This window comes from Alexandromys fortis, unplaced genomic scaffold, assembly GCF_014885135.2.
Source record: "Alexandromys fortis isolate MF-2015 unplaced genomic scaffold, M_Fortis_MF-2015_v1.1 scaffold_6, whole genome shotgun sequence".
In the NCBI taxonomy this organism is placed as follows: domain Eukaryota; kingdom Metazoa; phylum Chordata; class Mammalia; order Rodentia; family Cricetidae; genus Alexandromys; species Alexandromys fortis.
The window spans coordinates 24,956,747-24,971,011 of record NW_026067902.1 but is presented as its reverse complement, the minus strand read 5'-3'; the positions used below and the strand labels follow the sequence as shown (position 1 = coordinate 24,971,011).

At 45.1% G+C, this 14,265-nt stretch overlaps 1 protein-coding gene across 1 annotated transcript; it reads right to left on the bottom strand.

Annotated features, from left to right (window-relative positions):
• Positions 1-741: 741 nt before the first annotated feature.
• On the bottom strand, positions 742-12,551 carry Grem1 (gremlin 1, DAN family BMP antagonist). Its single transcript, XM_050134457.1, has 2 exons — positions 12,335-12,551; positions 742-4,492 (listed from the first exon to the last, which is right to left on the bottom strand). The coding sequence occupies exon 2, from the start codon at positions 4,489-4,491 to the stop codon at positions 3,937-3,939; it is 555 nt and encodes a 184-aa protein (XP_049990414.1). The 5' UTR covers position 4,492; positions 12,335-12,551; the 3' UTR covers positions 742-3,936.
• Positions 12,552-14,265: the final 1,714 nt, after the last annotated feature.

Sequence of the window (14,265 nt, the reverse complement as noted above, 5' to 3'; positions counted from 1 at the left end):
ACTAACTTTCCTTGTATTCCTACGGATTGATATCTAGTACATTTTAAACATTTCCAAGAAAATCAAGTTCGCCTTCCCCAAGTCAGCCCATGGTACTGCTGATCGCTCTTCTTGTTACAACTCTTTTCTCTAATAAATCCAAACCTTTCTCCTCATCTTTCTCCCTTAGCCCTCTGTAACAAGGCTATTATCAAATCTGTGTGTCAAGCCCTCTGCTTTCTGCTGGCCTCTGTCAAAACCATACCATCTAGCTGAGCTTGGGGAGACTGCTGGTGATTCAGTCTCAAGCCAGCTGCCTTTGTTTTTAACTGCCTGGGTCTGAGGCGTAACTATGGAAATCAAAGAGGATCAGAAAAATCTGGGAAGGGGCTGGAGAGATGGCCCAGCAATAAAGAGCACTGGCTCCTCTTCAGGAGGACCAGAGTTCAATTCCCAGCAACCACATGGTGGCTCACAACCATCTGTAATGAGATCTGATGCCCTCTTCTGGCATGCAGGCATACTTGCTGAGAAAGCACTCACACATAAAATAAATAAATCTTTCGAAAAAGGAAGGAAGGGAGGACAGACGGAAGAATGATCTGGGTGTAATGGATAGATTCATCTTAAAACAAGAGAGCTCGTTGTACTTTGCTTCTTCCTCCTTTCTGGGTCAAGTGAATCCCTGACCCCTTTCCTGCCCGCCTCCCTGCCCCTAGCCCCTACTGAGAGACAACCACCACATTAAAATTCAAACACACATACACAAAAAGAAGAGGTTTAATTTATTGATTGTTTTTTTTGCAACAGTTAGATAGTATGTTATTAGGGTGAAAATAAAATTCTAATTACATATTCATAAAACTTTAAGCCAAATTAGCTTTTCTGAGACCATTAAATCCCACCTCACCCTCATCCATAGCAAGGTAGTTCAATCATAGCCTATATAATAATCCTTTATTGTTTAAAAATGATTAAAGCAGATTAAATACACAATGTAGATGGTGTTAAATATCTTGAGGAATGACAAATCAATAGAATTTCTTTCAGCTCGGATTTCTCATTTAGAAATGTTCTGTTCATATGTATTTGTGGACTAGCCATCATTATCTGTGATTTGGTTGTATACGTACATTATAAGTATCTCAAAATAACACTTAAGTCTTCCCTAAAATGTTTCAGAAGTGTCAACCTTCAAGCAACAACCAATTTTAAAGAATGCAAGTTCATCCTTGATTCGGTAACATCTCTTCATATGTGACAACATGTGTTTCCCTCTGACCTGACAAAAGTCCCTAACAACGTACAATGGCCAGTTTCTTCTTTGCCCAACTCAGAGGTCGTCATATAAAATAGAGAAAGAAAGCATGTTTGAAATCACAGTAACCAAAGGACTTGAATTCATAATTACATTAAATAACCATAACTTTTTGTTTATTCACATTCCACACGGTGGAAAGTATCCTTCCCTCCAGATTTTTCGCTTATACCTTTGAGCTGTGAAGAGGAGAGATGCGCAGAAGCTCTCAGACTTACAAGGTGTGTGGTTTCTCTCTTTCAGTACCAAGCCCAAAGAGAACACCAGAAAATTCGTATTTGGTATCTGGCATTATTTTAATAGGTAAGATCGAGATCACAACTATCTTACCATAAAACAGTTTTACTACAGTGTTGAACATACGCATCATCATGTCACTGATGAGTCCAAACTCAGCCACAGACAGAGCATCTCTGATAAGTGATGAAGAACATGAATTTGTGAGGGTCTTGGTCTAAGCATGGTGAGGAAGGCAGGCATTTCCCTCTTTGGTCAGTGATGTGCTTTAAGGCTACTTATGCAGCTGATTGTTCCCGTGAAGTTCATTTTGAGGCAATCGTCTTCACGTGGACCAAATCCAGCTCACATGAGAGATTATCGTCTAAGCTCCTGGAAGGTGACTGTGGCCGCCAGGCTAACTCTTACTTTATAACAATAGTGCATGCTTGTGGCAGAATTAGGACTCAGTGTGTTTTAGCACTGAGTGTCACCTTTCTTCTCTGGTGTGGTTCTAAATGTTCAGTTTCTTCCTCTTTTAGTTTTCTTCACTTCCTTCAAACCTTCGCCTTTGCATTTGTGGGCTCAAATGACATCCATCCTGTGACCCGTGGGTGGTGCGTGTGGATGACACAAAGATTCAGGGAAGGAGCATACAGTACCAACGAAGTACGCACACTCGGCTTGCACAAACTCATCTACCAAGGAATCATCAGCAGCGACTTTTCAACTTTCAAAATGAGACCCAGTGTTTTGGGGGTTCAAGGAGGTTTCTGTCTTACAGCATGGTTTCCATGTCGATGCCCCATGGGAGAGAGCTAGACCAAAATAGTTTCTTTACATCCAATGGTTCTTTGACTGTGGCAGCTTTGATGGGCAGTGAATGACACATTCCAAATGACACATAACTTAACTAGGGACTCTGAGAGGAAAAGACCAAAAAAGGGCGTTTATAGCTAGAATCTCGGTCTTAAAGGAGTGTTGCTTAGCCAGGCCAAAATGTATCAAAGCTACCTTTCATTTTGGCCCTGACATACGTGCTAAGTAGGCATTTGGAGAGCCTAGAAGTATTCAGAGGACATCCATAGAGGCATAATGGTTACAATGCCCAGTTGACCCACTGGGAATAGATAGCCTGTTAATATAACTAGTGCTCTGCTGTCCTAATGGAACTTTCTCATAGACCTTCTAGAAGCAGTCTCCGCCCTTAGCTCTCCTCCAGACACTACCTAGCCGGCCACAATTCCTTTAATTCTGCCCCCTTTCTGGTCCTTTCCTAACGAGAGTCAAAACAGAAAAGCCGCCATTCATGTCTAACTCAAAAGGAGCAGGTCGCTCTCTCATTTTAGACAACTCCTTATTGGCAGAGGTGTTCAGCAAAGGCAGGATTGTTAGCACAGTGTTGTGCATCTCAGGAGCATTTCGCAGGAATAACAGAAAAGCAATGTTAATCCAGCAAAACTAAGCTAAGGAGGGTTTTTTTTTTTTGTCTTTTCCTATCCCAGTGTGCAAGACCCTCACTTGTCCCCCTGAGAGGCAAAGTAAAAAGGGAGGCCATGTTTCTTTCTGTTTCGCTCGCTTGGTTCTTAAAACAGGAGTGGTCAATATTTCACTTTTAATTTTGGGTTACACATAGTGTCAGGAGATTACAGAGACAGACACAGAAAATTGGGTTTTGTGTGTGTGTGTGTAATTATATTTCACCTTCGTGCATCTCGGTTCTTTTAAATATCAGGAAAAGCCTTTCACGAAGTAAGGCTCACACTGTTTGTGGAGAACAGCTTTCAAACTCTGGACATCTTAATACTGAATTTCAGTGTCCCAGACTGGCGCTCAGCCTCAACGCTCCCGTGTCAATCCTCCATCGCTTTTGTCCTCCATCACCGTCTCCTCACATCCTGGAGGTTCATCACAGGTTGGAAAACATTTACACCCATGATCAAATGCATTAATTTAGGGACATGGGCTAAGGCTGAGATATCAGGGAGAGCAAAGAAAGGGATAGGTTGTGGGAGAAAAGAGAAAACACTGAACGGTTCCAAGTCTAATGCAGCCCTCGGAATTACCTCTTCGTTAGTATTCATTCTCAAGTGAAGTTCTGGTGCCCAGGAGGGCACATGGAACACAAAGGCAAAGCCAACTACAGCCCTGCCCCTGTGGGTTTGGGTCCGGTGGTGTGGGCGTTTCCCACCATCTGAAGCAGAGTAACAGGAAGTGCCTTCTAGCAGAGGTTGTTTCCGCTGGTGTTTGGAAACACACACAACACCCATGCACACTCATGCGCATACACTATGCATAAGCAGCTTCCAGTCGGGAAGCAACTGCTGGTTCTTCTGACCTCTAGGTTTAAGCCAAGTAGGAATCGGGTGGTTTAGGTGTGGCTCTCGGCATGGCTATGACAGGCTGGATGCGCCTGCTTTGGCTTAATCCAAATCGATGGATATGCAGCGACACTGCTTCACGCGTGTGACCCGTTTCTTCTTGGTGGGTGGCTGTAGCTCAGGACAGTTGAGCGTGACCATCATGGTGGTGAATTTCTTGGGTTTGCAGAAGGAGCAAGACTGAAAGGAGCCTTCCTCCTTCCTGATGTGTCTGGGGATGTAGAAAGAATTGCACTGGCCATAGCAGAAGCGGTTGATGATAGTGCGGCTGTTGCAGCCCTCCTCGTGGATGGTCTGCTTCAGGGGCTGAGTTTTGCACCAATCTCTCTTCAGGTACTTGCGCTCTGTCACGTGCAGGGCCTCTTGGCTGGACTCCAGCACCTCCTCTCCTGGCATGGCAGTACCCCGCCCTTGGCCCCGCCCCCGGGTCCTGGAGCCAGGCTGTGGTGGGGACTGGGTCTGCTCGGAGTCATTGTGCTGAGCCTTGTCTGGAGGAGGGATGGCTCCTTGGGACCCTTTCTTTTTCCCTTCTGCTGCCGGTAGCAAGGTCCCCAAGAGGAGAAGCAAAGCTCCCACAGTATAGGCGGTGCGGTTCATTCTAGAAGAGGGATGCAAAGAAGAGGAGACACAGACAATGAGGAAGGTATTTAATAAAAATTACTAATTGCACCTAACGTCTTATATCATACTCACTACACACTTAAGTTGCACACTGACTTCTTACATTATCACTAGCTATTAGATTCTATTATTCCTGTTCCTCTCTCGCCCATCAAACTGAATAATTCAATACAGTCACGCAGTGAATTTGCCAAGCTTTAAGTTCAGCCAGGGCCCGTCTCTTCATTGCACTAACTCCCAAGTGGTTCCTCACACAATCGCATGTGATCTTTTTAATGTTCACTTAACTGTATTTATTCTTGAATTTGACAACATGAGACTTTTCACTATCCCGGCATTGGAAAGAGACCAAGAGGCCTGTGACAGAACAACCCAAGAGGAAAGAGGAAGGCCATTGGACAAGAGGTAAGAGGACAGAGGTGCTTCGTGTCCTTCTTTGTGCCATGACATCTCTCTCTCTCTCTCTCTCTCTCTCTCTCTCTCTCTCTCTCTCTCTCTGTGTGTGTGTGTGTGTGTGTGTGTGTGTGCGCGCGCGCGCGCGCGCACTCGTGTGTTTATGTCGTGTGTGTGCATTTATGTCAAGTGTGCCCGGGGGGAAGGGCAGAAGAGGGCCTCAGAGTCACTGAAGCCGGCGTCATAGACAGTTGTAATCTACCCAGTGTGGGTGCTGGCAACTGAACTCAGGTCATCTGGAAGAACAGAAAGTGTTCTAAACTGCTGAGCCATCTCTGCATCCTCCACTTTTCTACCTTTTTAAGTGGTGGAATATGTCACTCACCTATGGGTCTTTATGTATGCATAGAAATTTTTTGTCTGACTAGTTGACCAAGTAGGCCTTTAATTTTCTTGATTTTAACATTTAAGTTGCTGTGCAAAAATGAGTTTCAATATGAATTTTCATGCATATCTGTCACGATGCAGTGTTTATGTCTCTCTCCCCCACTGCTTTCTTGTGTCCTTCCTTCCCCCAAATAGCCCTTCTTCTGTTTTTATGTCACATGTGTTTTTTTTTTAAAGATTTATTTATTTATTATGTATACAACATTCTGCCTCCATGTATGCCCACACGCCAGAGGAGGGCACCAGGTCTTATTGCAGATGGTTGTGAGCCTCCATGCGGATGCTGGGAATTGAACTCAGGACCTCTGGAAGAGCAGCCAGTGCTCTTAACCACTGAGCCATCTCTCCAGCCCTTCGCGTGTATATTTTGTGTGTAGATAATTACATCTAAAATATATAAAAGTGAATGAAGAAATAAAGGTAGAAAATGGGCACAATAGAATAAGTGGGTGAATATTTATGTTCATAAGTATCAAAGGCACTGAGGACAGTGAATTGGGAGCAAGTCTGGACCTCCATATGATTCATATATGGCAAACATATATAATATTTATTAGAGAAATAAGTGAAGCAAAACTGGGGGGAGGGGGCAGAAAGAAGTCCAGATGGAGAGACAGGAACGTGAATGGAATGAGCAAAGCAAATCAGAAAAAAAGGGGACTCTTTCAGATGCAGGGTTATTTAGAAAAGACGGGGCAGGCAGGAGGAGAAGGGAAAGAGGGGCAGACAGCCTGGTGGCCTGGCTGCAGTCATCCGGGGAACTGTTAATATGTCCACACTGGTTCAGTCTCTCGGTCTTTCCACACAGCTCAAGGCCTGTAACATTGTTGGCATGGGGCACACTAGGAGTGATTAAAACGTCGAAGGATTTTCTTTTCAGTGAGAACAGTTTCAAACTCATAGGCTCTCTTCTGGGCACGGCAGTGCCCTAAGGCTTGCTCTGCCCCATGCCTACGGTGTGTTCCACAAGACCACAGCTGTAAAGCATCCATTTTCTCCCCGCTGAATACCGGTATTGCATGTGATGACCACTAAGTGCTTATTAATATAACCTCGTTTAATGTAACCTCAGTCTCCAAGAAACCAGATGAGCTAGTATCATTATCTAGACTAATCATCGTTAAGAGACAAAAGCAGGGTAAGACGTACCTTCTTTAAGGGACAACTTCTGGCAAGTGAGGACCATTCAACCCTAAGGCTAATGTCAAACTAAGATAATTGAACGTTGCATTAAAAATATTCTTAAATGCATCATTTTTCCACATTAACTTAATACTTTGGAGCGGCTTCAAGTTTGGAGCTGATAATGTGACATTTAACTCCTGTTCCAACTGTAGCTTCCCTGGCTTTTGTCAGCCCATGTTACAACATCCCTGTTCTTTAAACAGAGCCATGTTGACCACCACAACAACAAAAAAATTAATTGCTTTGTTTTGTCTTATAAAACATCACTTATGAAAATAGTCCAGTTATAAAATAGCACAGATTTTTCTCCAGAGGCCGGGGGAACTTGATCCATGATGACTCTGGTCTTCCAGAGACTATAATGCAAATCTAAGACATTGTCACAAGTTTCTGATGTCTCTCAGTTGAGGGCCAGCATCCACACTAAAAGGCCAAGAGCTAAAATAAAACATAAACATATTCATTGCTAATTTTAGGAGGATATTACATAGATGGCCCTAGACCTAGGTTGGTAATCTTCCTCCACAAATAATAATAATAATAATAATAATAATAATAATAATAATAACCTCCAAGCCAATTCACTCCTCCCAGGCCCAGAGTCTCAGTGTCCACAGCCACAGAGGCCAACCTGAAGATGACTGTGGATGTATTTTGAATGCATGTAGCAATTATATCACAGGGCCATACTGTTCTACAAAGATCCATTCACAAAGCTGCAATTTTTTTCCCGACTAACTCAGGACTCAGGCTTATAGACTGAACTGCTCTTTCCTGGCATATTTGCATCTGCTATAGAACAGATACCTATTCTGAGAGTTGATGGGGGCCAATGCATCATCTGACCCTCTGTGCCTAATACCAAGGAGGAGCTTATTAATATTTGTTAAGTGGTTGATTTATACCACATAAATTTGATACAATTTCTGTTCTTTGCATTTAAAAGTACTGTGACTGGTATCTAAGTTTGAGCCAACTGCAGGAGCTTTGGTTCCTGACACTCAGGACAGATCTAGACAGCTTCCTACAATAATTGTCTTTTTTCTTCTAGAAAAACCCCAAGTGGTCTCAAGTCTTTATTTGGTCCAGTGCAGGATACTTTGTTTTAACCTAACAGTAAAGCAATAGATTCGCAATTACTTGACTATAGTTTGGGGTTTCATTTGGGAAAACTTTCTGTTCCTATGTCATTAAAGGAAAAAAGAAAAGAAAAAATTCAAACTAAGATTTACTGGATGTAGAAAGTATTTTTTCCATTTTTAAAATGTTTTTTTCTCTTAAATATTTTATGTTTATTGTTAGGCTTTCAAGTTCTTAAACTTTACAGTGTTTCAGAAAAAAGTTTTAAAACAAAAGCAAACAAACAAAAATCCTCCAAGAACATCAGAGAACAGAAGCCACTCTTGCGCTGACTCAAGCTGATTGCCCAATGTGCTCCTGGTGGTCGTCCTGGTGGTCCACTTGAGAAAGGGCATGGGAAGGAGCAACACAGGCACAGCTGAAGCCAAGCTCTGTCAGTCAGCATCCCCTCATGTAAGCCCCCTACCAACTAGCCTTGATGACTCTATCAGGGAATTAGGGGGTTTTCCTCTTGAAATTGCAACTGTGTTTCTGTCAAATGCACAGTGCCTTATACCTACTACTGATGTCAAGAAATAAAGGAGACAGGATTTCCTGAAGGACCATTCTTTCCACGCCGGCCCCTAGCAGTGCGCTGGACTCAAAATCAACCCAAATGCTGGTCCAGATTTAGGTCCCCGTGTCTTGCCACCCATGTCCAATCATTAACTCCGTAGTGATTTCCATTCGTAAGATGATGTGTTCACGTTATTGCATTGGGTAGCATCCCATGAACTCAGAGTAAACCATGACACCCAGCGAGCATTGGTTCTCCTTTACAAACGGTGCGAGTCTTCATTCTAAACTCCACCTTACCATCACCCTTCATGCGTTTCTGCTGTTAAGTGAACTTTCTCTGAAACCCTTCTCTGCCAGCAAACTTCACTTCACCTTCGTCTCCTTTCCCTTTTGCCACGGCCCTCCTCCAATCACTTATCTCAAAGGAGAGTCCCTCAAAACAGGTCTTCACTGCCTCCCACTTGTTCCCAGTTCCCTAGGTGTTCAAGAATAAACACCTACAAGCAAGATATGCCATAGTAACCACCTTTGCCCTGGTAATCTATCCAAAATTTCACAAAAGCACTAAGAATAGTCTTCAGATTCTGGAGACTTGGAAATTTAAATAGAACAGATGACTTGTTTTCCAATGTTCTTGGTGTATTGAGGAAATCTAGGGCCAGTTCCTTTCAGCACATTTCTCATTGTGTCTCTCACATTAACCAAGCAACCTGCTCAGTGAGTTAAATGCAGTTTCTGGTAGGAATTACAGTGAATTTCAGATATGTGTACCTGAACTAGTTCATGGTTGCTGCTGACCAACCCTTAGAAAGACAGGCAACAAGAAGGACATCAGCTCATTCTCCCTGCATAGAACACATTGGAACTGACTACAAAGGCCTTATGGGCTAGCTGGATTGTAGCAAAATTCCTTTCTTTTTCCCTTGGGCCTTAATCTTTAGGAAGAATAAAAGTTAGCTTTAGTTAGATCTTTAATTTAAATTTTAGAATCAGCCTTTAGAAATTAACTGGAGAATTCCTTAATAAGAATAAAGGTTGATTTATTTCTCAGACAAGTTACATCAAGGAGATAAGAAAAATTAATGATTAGCACACATCATAAATTTTATTTCCTGCATGTTGCAATCTCTTAACTATAACCCGCCTATTCGGGTTAAGTCAGGCTGGAACCTAACACGACACAGAATGGGAAGGAGACACCTGGTGGTTAAATATCTTCTGTAGTTCCCTGGATAATGTATGTTTTAGTGAAGTTAATGATTGTATGTAATATTTGTATCAACAGGAAGTGAATGATGGCTGGGTGATATGGTGCATTTTGTAACAGAAGCTATGTAAGTAGAAAGTGGGATTTGAGCTTAAATTCAAAATCACCCTCTGGTCTCTCCTGCCCAACACAGCCACTAATAAAAAGGTACCTCTCATTTTTGAGCCCTTACTATGTCGAGCATTATGCTAAATACTGTCCATGTAATGGCACAATAAAATATGAGGTATATAATAATGTCTTCCTGTTATTAACCAGGAATCCATCCAAGGTCACATAGTTTATAAAGTGGATAGGCAGGATGTGAGCCCAGTTCTGTCTAACACCAAACATGTCCTTAGTCACTTTGCCAATGACATCCAGCACAGTACATTTAACAAGGAACATGTGGATTTGCTTTCTAATGCAATAAATTTTGAAGAATATTGTAAGTCTAATAATTATCTATTTTGTATCTTCACGTTTGCATGCGAAGGAAAGGACTTCTCTTGTCACAGGAATTCCTGTTGTACTTTGCATTTCTAAGAACATATGTTAAAACTAAAGGAAATTCTTTGCAGATGTAAGACATGGGCTGGTAGCCCTTGCCTGGTCAATGCCTTCAGTGAAATCTGCAGTCACTGCTCCTAACTGCCTCCCTCCTCTTCCCTTTACATAAAAGGCTAGAGTTTCCCTCTGCATCTCTGGCTTTGTATTTCGGAACATACTCCAGAGCTGTGCTGGGGGAGAAGTCTAGGGTGTGGGGTTTCTTTGTATTCTATCACTTTGGATACTGTACAATTAAGACTGAGGTCACCAAGAGCTTCAGTTTAGAAGGGCAGGAGGTGGACACTGAGAGATGTGAGGACTTAATGTGTTTCTGTTCTTCTCTGTACAAGCACTGGCGTGAAAGCCACATTAGCCAATCTGGATTTCCTACAGATTGTAGGTTACCAAAACATTTCACTCAAAGTGAACTTTAAAGAAAATGGGAAAGCTGTGAAATTACAAAGTTTACAAAAGACTCTAATTCCTACAGTGACCTAGAGGTTAAACACACACACACACACACACACACACACACAAAACCCTTAAATAATTAGCAACATCTAACAAATTTAACTGTACAGCGTATCCAATGAGAATAATGGAAGCACCTACATCTGTACACTTGGTTGGGGTGGTATTGAGGGAGGATCTTGTTTTCTTAAGATCTTTTTCCTTCTTTGCTTTGAAAAGCCCGTACTCCCAAGTCCCCTGTGCTGTCTGCCTTGTCCCAAAAAGAAAAAAGGGGGGAGGGAGGGCAGCCATGGGGTGAAAGAAGACTCCTCACCCTTAGATGGGGTTATCTTAACCTCTTCTACGCTATTTATTTAACTTGTAAGAGCAGTCAGAAGGAAACCACCACTCTGGAGTCGCAGGGACAGCTTAAAGCCCTGGTGACCCATTGAACACAATAGATTGTTTTAATCAGTTCGTATCCTGGCACCATCTCAAGGGAACATAAACAGACGTGCGCACCGCTTGGGTTTGCTCTTTCCACCAAGAGATCCAATTACCTACTGATGGTCGTCATTCTGCCCTCCAACAGTCAGGAGGAGATTTTAACCCCTCACTTCTAGGCTATATTTCTCCATCAAAGAGTAGGGATTGGGATTCAGCTGAGAAAGAGAAGAGGGCTGCTGAGCTAGACCAGCAAACCACTCTAGGCTCTCAAAAAGGTATTCCCAGAAAAGGGTGATCACCTCATCTCCTCGCCAGCCTTGCTGGCGGATCGTTGCTTGAGCCGGGCATAGGAAAATACTAAGCTGAAGCGTGCCAGGGGGCAAACAGCCAGTCCAGAGCTGTAGCGAATGTATTCTTTCCAAACTAGAATTCTGCAAATAACTAGGACCAAAGAGATGACAGCCACATCGATGTCCTCTTCGCTCTAGCCTTCCACTCTATCTAGACAGGGCTCACTGAAATGGTTTAGGAGCCAGCAAGGAGCAGATGCGATGTGGATATTAGAGCGGAGTTGCTAGCGAGGCGAGACGAGTGCCTGTCGGGTACCGATCAGCCGGCATCCGCGGAAGTGGGAACCAGCCGGTGGTGGCTGCCCGGCGCCTGCTCGTCTGCAGAAGACGGATGAGAGCATGGAACCCAAGAGGCTCAGAACAGACAGCCACCCGCAGGCCTGCGCACCGCTAGCACAAGTGTGTGGCGCGTGCCGCAGGAGCACCGCAGGCAGCAATGCGCTCTAGCTACTAGGAGATACCGGACCCCCGACTCTTCGAGGTTGCTAAGCGTGGCGGATTCTGCCTTACCTAACTCTCCATCACATCTGCCATACCCATAAACGCACATACCACCAATTCTCAAGTCCACAGCAGTTACCACTCAGTACTCTGGGACCGCCTCCCCTACAGACACCCCAGACCTAGCCCCTCACTCCATCCTCGACACTATCTCCGGTTGCAACTTGTAGCAAGGTCGGTTTCTACTCACACATACCCGGCTCCCGGGCTCTGACCCGGGCAACGCTGTGCGTTATCCTGGCTGGCGACTCCCGTGGGCTCTGTGCTTCAAGCACCCAGACGGGGTTTGCTGGACAAGTAGAAACGGGATGCACTCTCTTGACATCTCCCTCCTCTCCCTACTTTTCCTTCCCGCAGACCCAGCGCAGCGAAATTACCACGCATCTACCTCCGCTACAGAAAGCACCAGGCTCGAATTCTTCCAGGCGCATCCCAGGGAACTCCAGGATTTTGCTGCACCAAGGGATTGTGCCACAACTGAGAGGGACTTGGAGTGGTACGGACCCTGGGGATCCCTTGACTAGCCTAGGTACTAGAGCACGCATAAGTGCACGCGCACACACATACATACATACACACACACACACACACACACGAGTGCCACCCCGCTCACCTGTCAGTGTTGTGGGTCTCCAGGTCCTTCTCTGTGGACTCGTGGCCCTGCGTGCGACCACGGCCCGAGCCACTTCTGCTCGGTGCGGGAGGAAAGACGGAGAGTGATGCTACCGCAGTGCGCTGGGTTTCCAGGTCCGCGAAGGGCGCACCGAGTGTCGGGCATCTCCGGATCTCCCGTTTAAATGCCGCCAGCTAAGCGCGGCGCCCGGGGCCGCCTCTCTCCATTGGTCAGGCACCGTAGCCACCGCGGGGACCCGCTATCCGCCCCCTTTCCCGGTACTGCCCCCGCCCACTGCACCCCTCCTGCTTCCCTGCGGGGTCCCCTCTCCGCCCGCCTCGCCTCTTTGTCTACTCCCCCCGCCCGACTGGGTGGGAGAGGTCACCCCAGGGAACCGCGCCTGGAATGCACAGCAAATCACATTTTCCGCTCCCGTTGGAGAGGGGAGCGCGGGAGGAAATCCCCCCACCCCGCCTCCCAGCCCCTCATCCCCTCTCCAGCCCCAGGTCTGGGCTTCTCCTCTAGCCTGCCGAGCTTCGTCTGCGTGGAGCCTCACTCCGAGGAGCCAGAGCTGCGCTAAGCAGCGCAACAACCAATGGATCGCGACAAACTAGGTGGTTCCTCACCACTGGGGGAACCGGCACTGCTGAGTCTCTGGTCAAGCAAAGGAGGAGTCGTCGCGGCTCTGCCTGAGGCCCCCAACTCAGAGGGAGCTGACCCTTGCGTTGGTGTTAACCCGAACCGGCTCGCCAGCAGTCAGCAGGAGCCTGTAGCCAACAGGACACCCTCTGCTCCTTGCCCTCCACCCGCTTCTTCAGCTCAGATGTCCGCCTGCTTCAGTTGAGTGTATGGCAGGGAGAATAAAACTAAAAGGACCCTCGGCGGTCAGTTAACGTTTTCCATTTGTAAAAGACCTTAAAGAGGAAAACAGCAATCGCTTGGCAAAAGCGGGTTTGTTGTAGTACATCCGAGATGAACAAATCAGGGGGAAATATTTTTTTTAATTTTTTTTTTTTAGGGAAAAATAATTTTAGACAAGGAAATGACTGCCAATAGTTTCAGACAAAACCCTACTTAAGGGAAAACCTGCTAGCACATACTGGAGTCATAACCAGCAACCTGATGGATAGAGAAACACATAGAAATGATACAAATATTTCCCCACTGGTGAGTGAACAGTCATCTCTTCTCTTAGCCTGAAAACCGGCTCTGCAAAAAGCCAAAAGGGTTTGCGTGCTGAAGTTGCAGTCCGTGCAAAAATCAACCGCTCTGCCAGGTCTGAAGGCACCAGTCAGGTCAAGTGAAGACTTTGCAAAAGAAATGTCAAGAAGGAAATTTGAAGATGCTTGTGACGCTTACAGCAAAAAGAACCAAAACGCTTGTGAAACTTTTGTGCTATGTGCTCTTGACAAGGAAAATAAAACCAAGTCATAAGCCATCAGGCATACATACATACATATATGTCCATGTATGTATAATCTTACATCCGTTTTACCAAGTGTTAGGGGAGGGGGCAAGAAACACCCTGAACACTTCTTCGAAGAGAGTTGGGTTTTGTGTTTGTTTGTTTGCTTTTTAATCAATAAAGCAAGAAGGAAGCCTCTGTCCCTACCGCAAGAATTAGGGGGTACTGAAAGCTCTTTGTACAAATGGCAGGTCCTATGCATAATGTCCATAGCGCATTTTACCCCACCTCATAAATTGTCCCATAGTTGATAGTTGTCTACAGAATAGGAACGTTTGGATGGGCTTCAAGATCTATCCTGGTCAAGTGGGCTTAAGAAGAGCTATGAGTCAGAAACCCACAATGTTCTTATTCAATGAATGCAGAGTCCCCTGGAGCCCACGTACAGGGTGCATGAAGCTAGTGTGAGAACAGTTTTCCCCAGAGAAAAGGGAAGTTTATTTTACAAACTCATTAACTCCCTCTC

Excerpts from the sequence above, each read along its gene's own strand:
- Grem1 (XM_050134457.1), bottom strand. The coding sequence starts at position 4,491 with ATGAACCGCACCGCCTATACTGTGGGAGCTTTGCTTCTCCTCTTGGGG.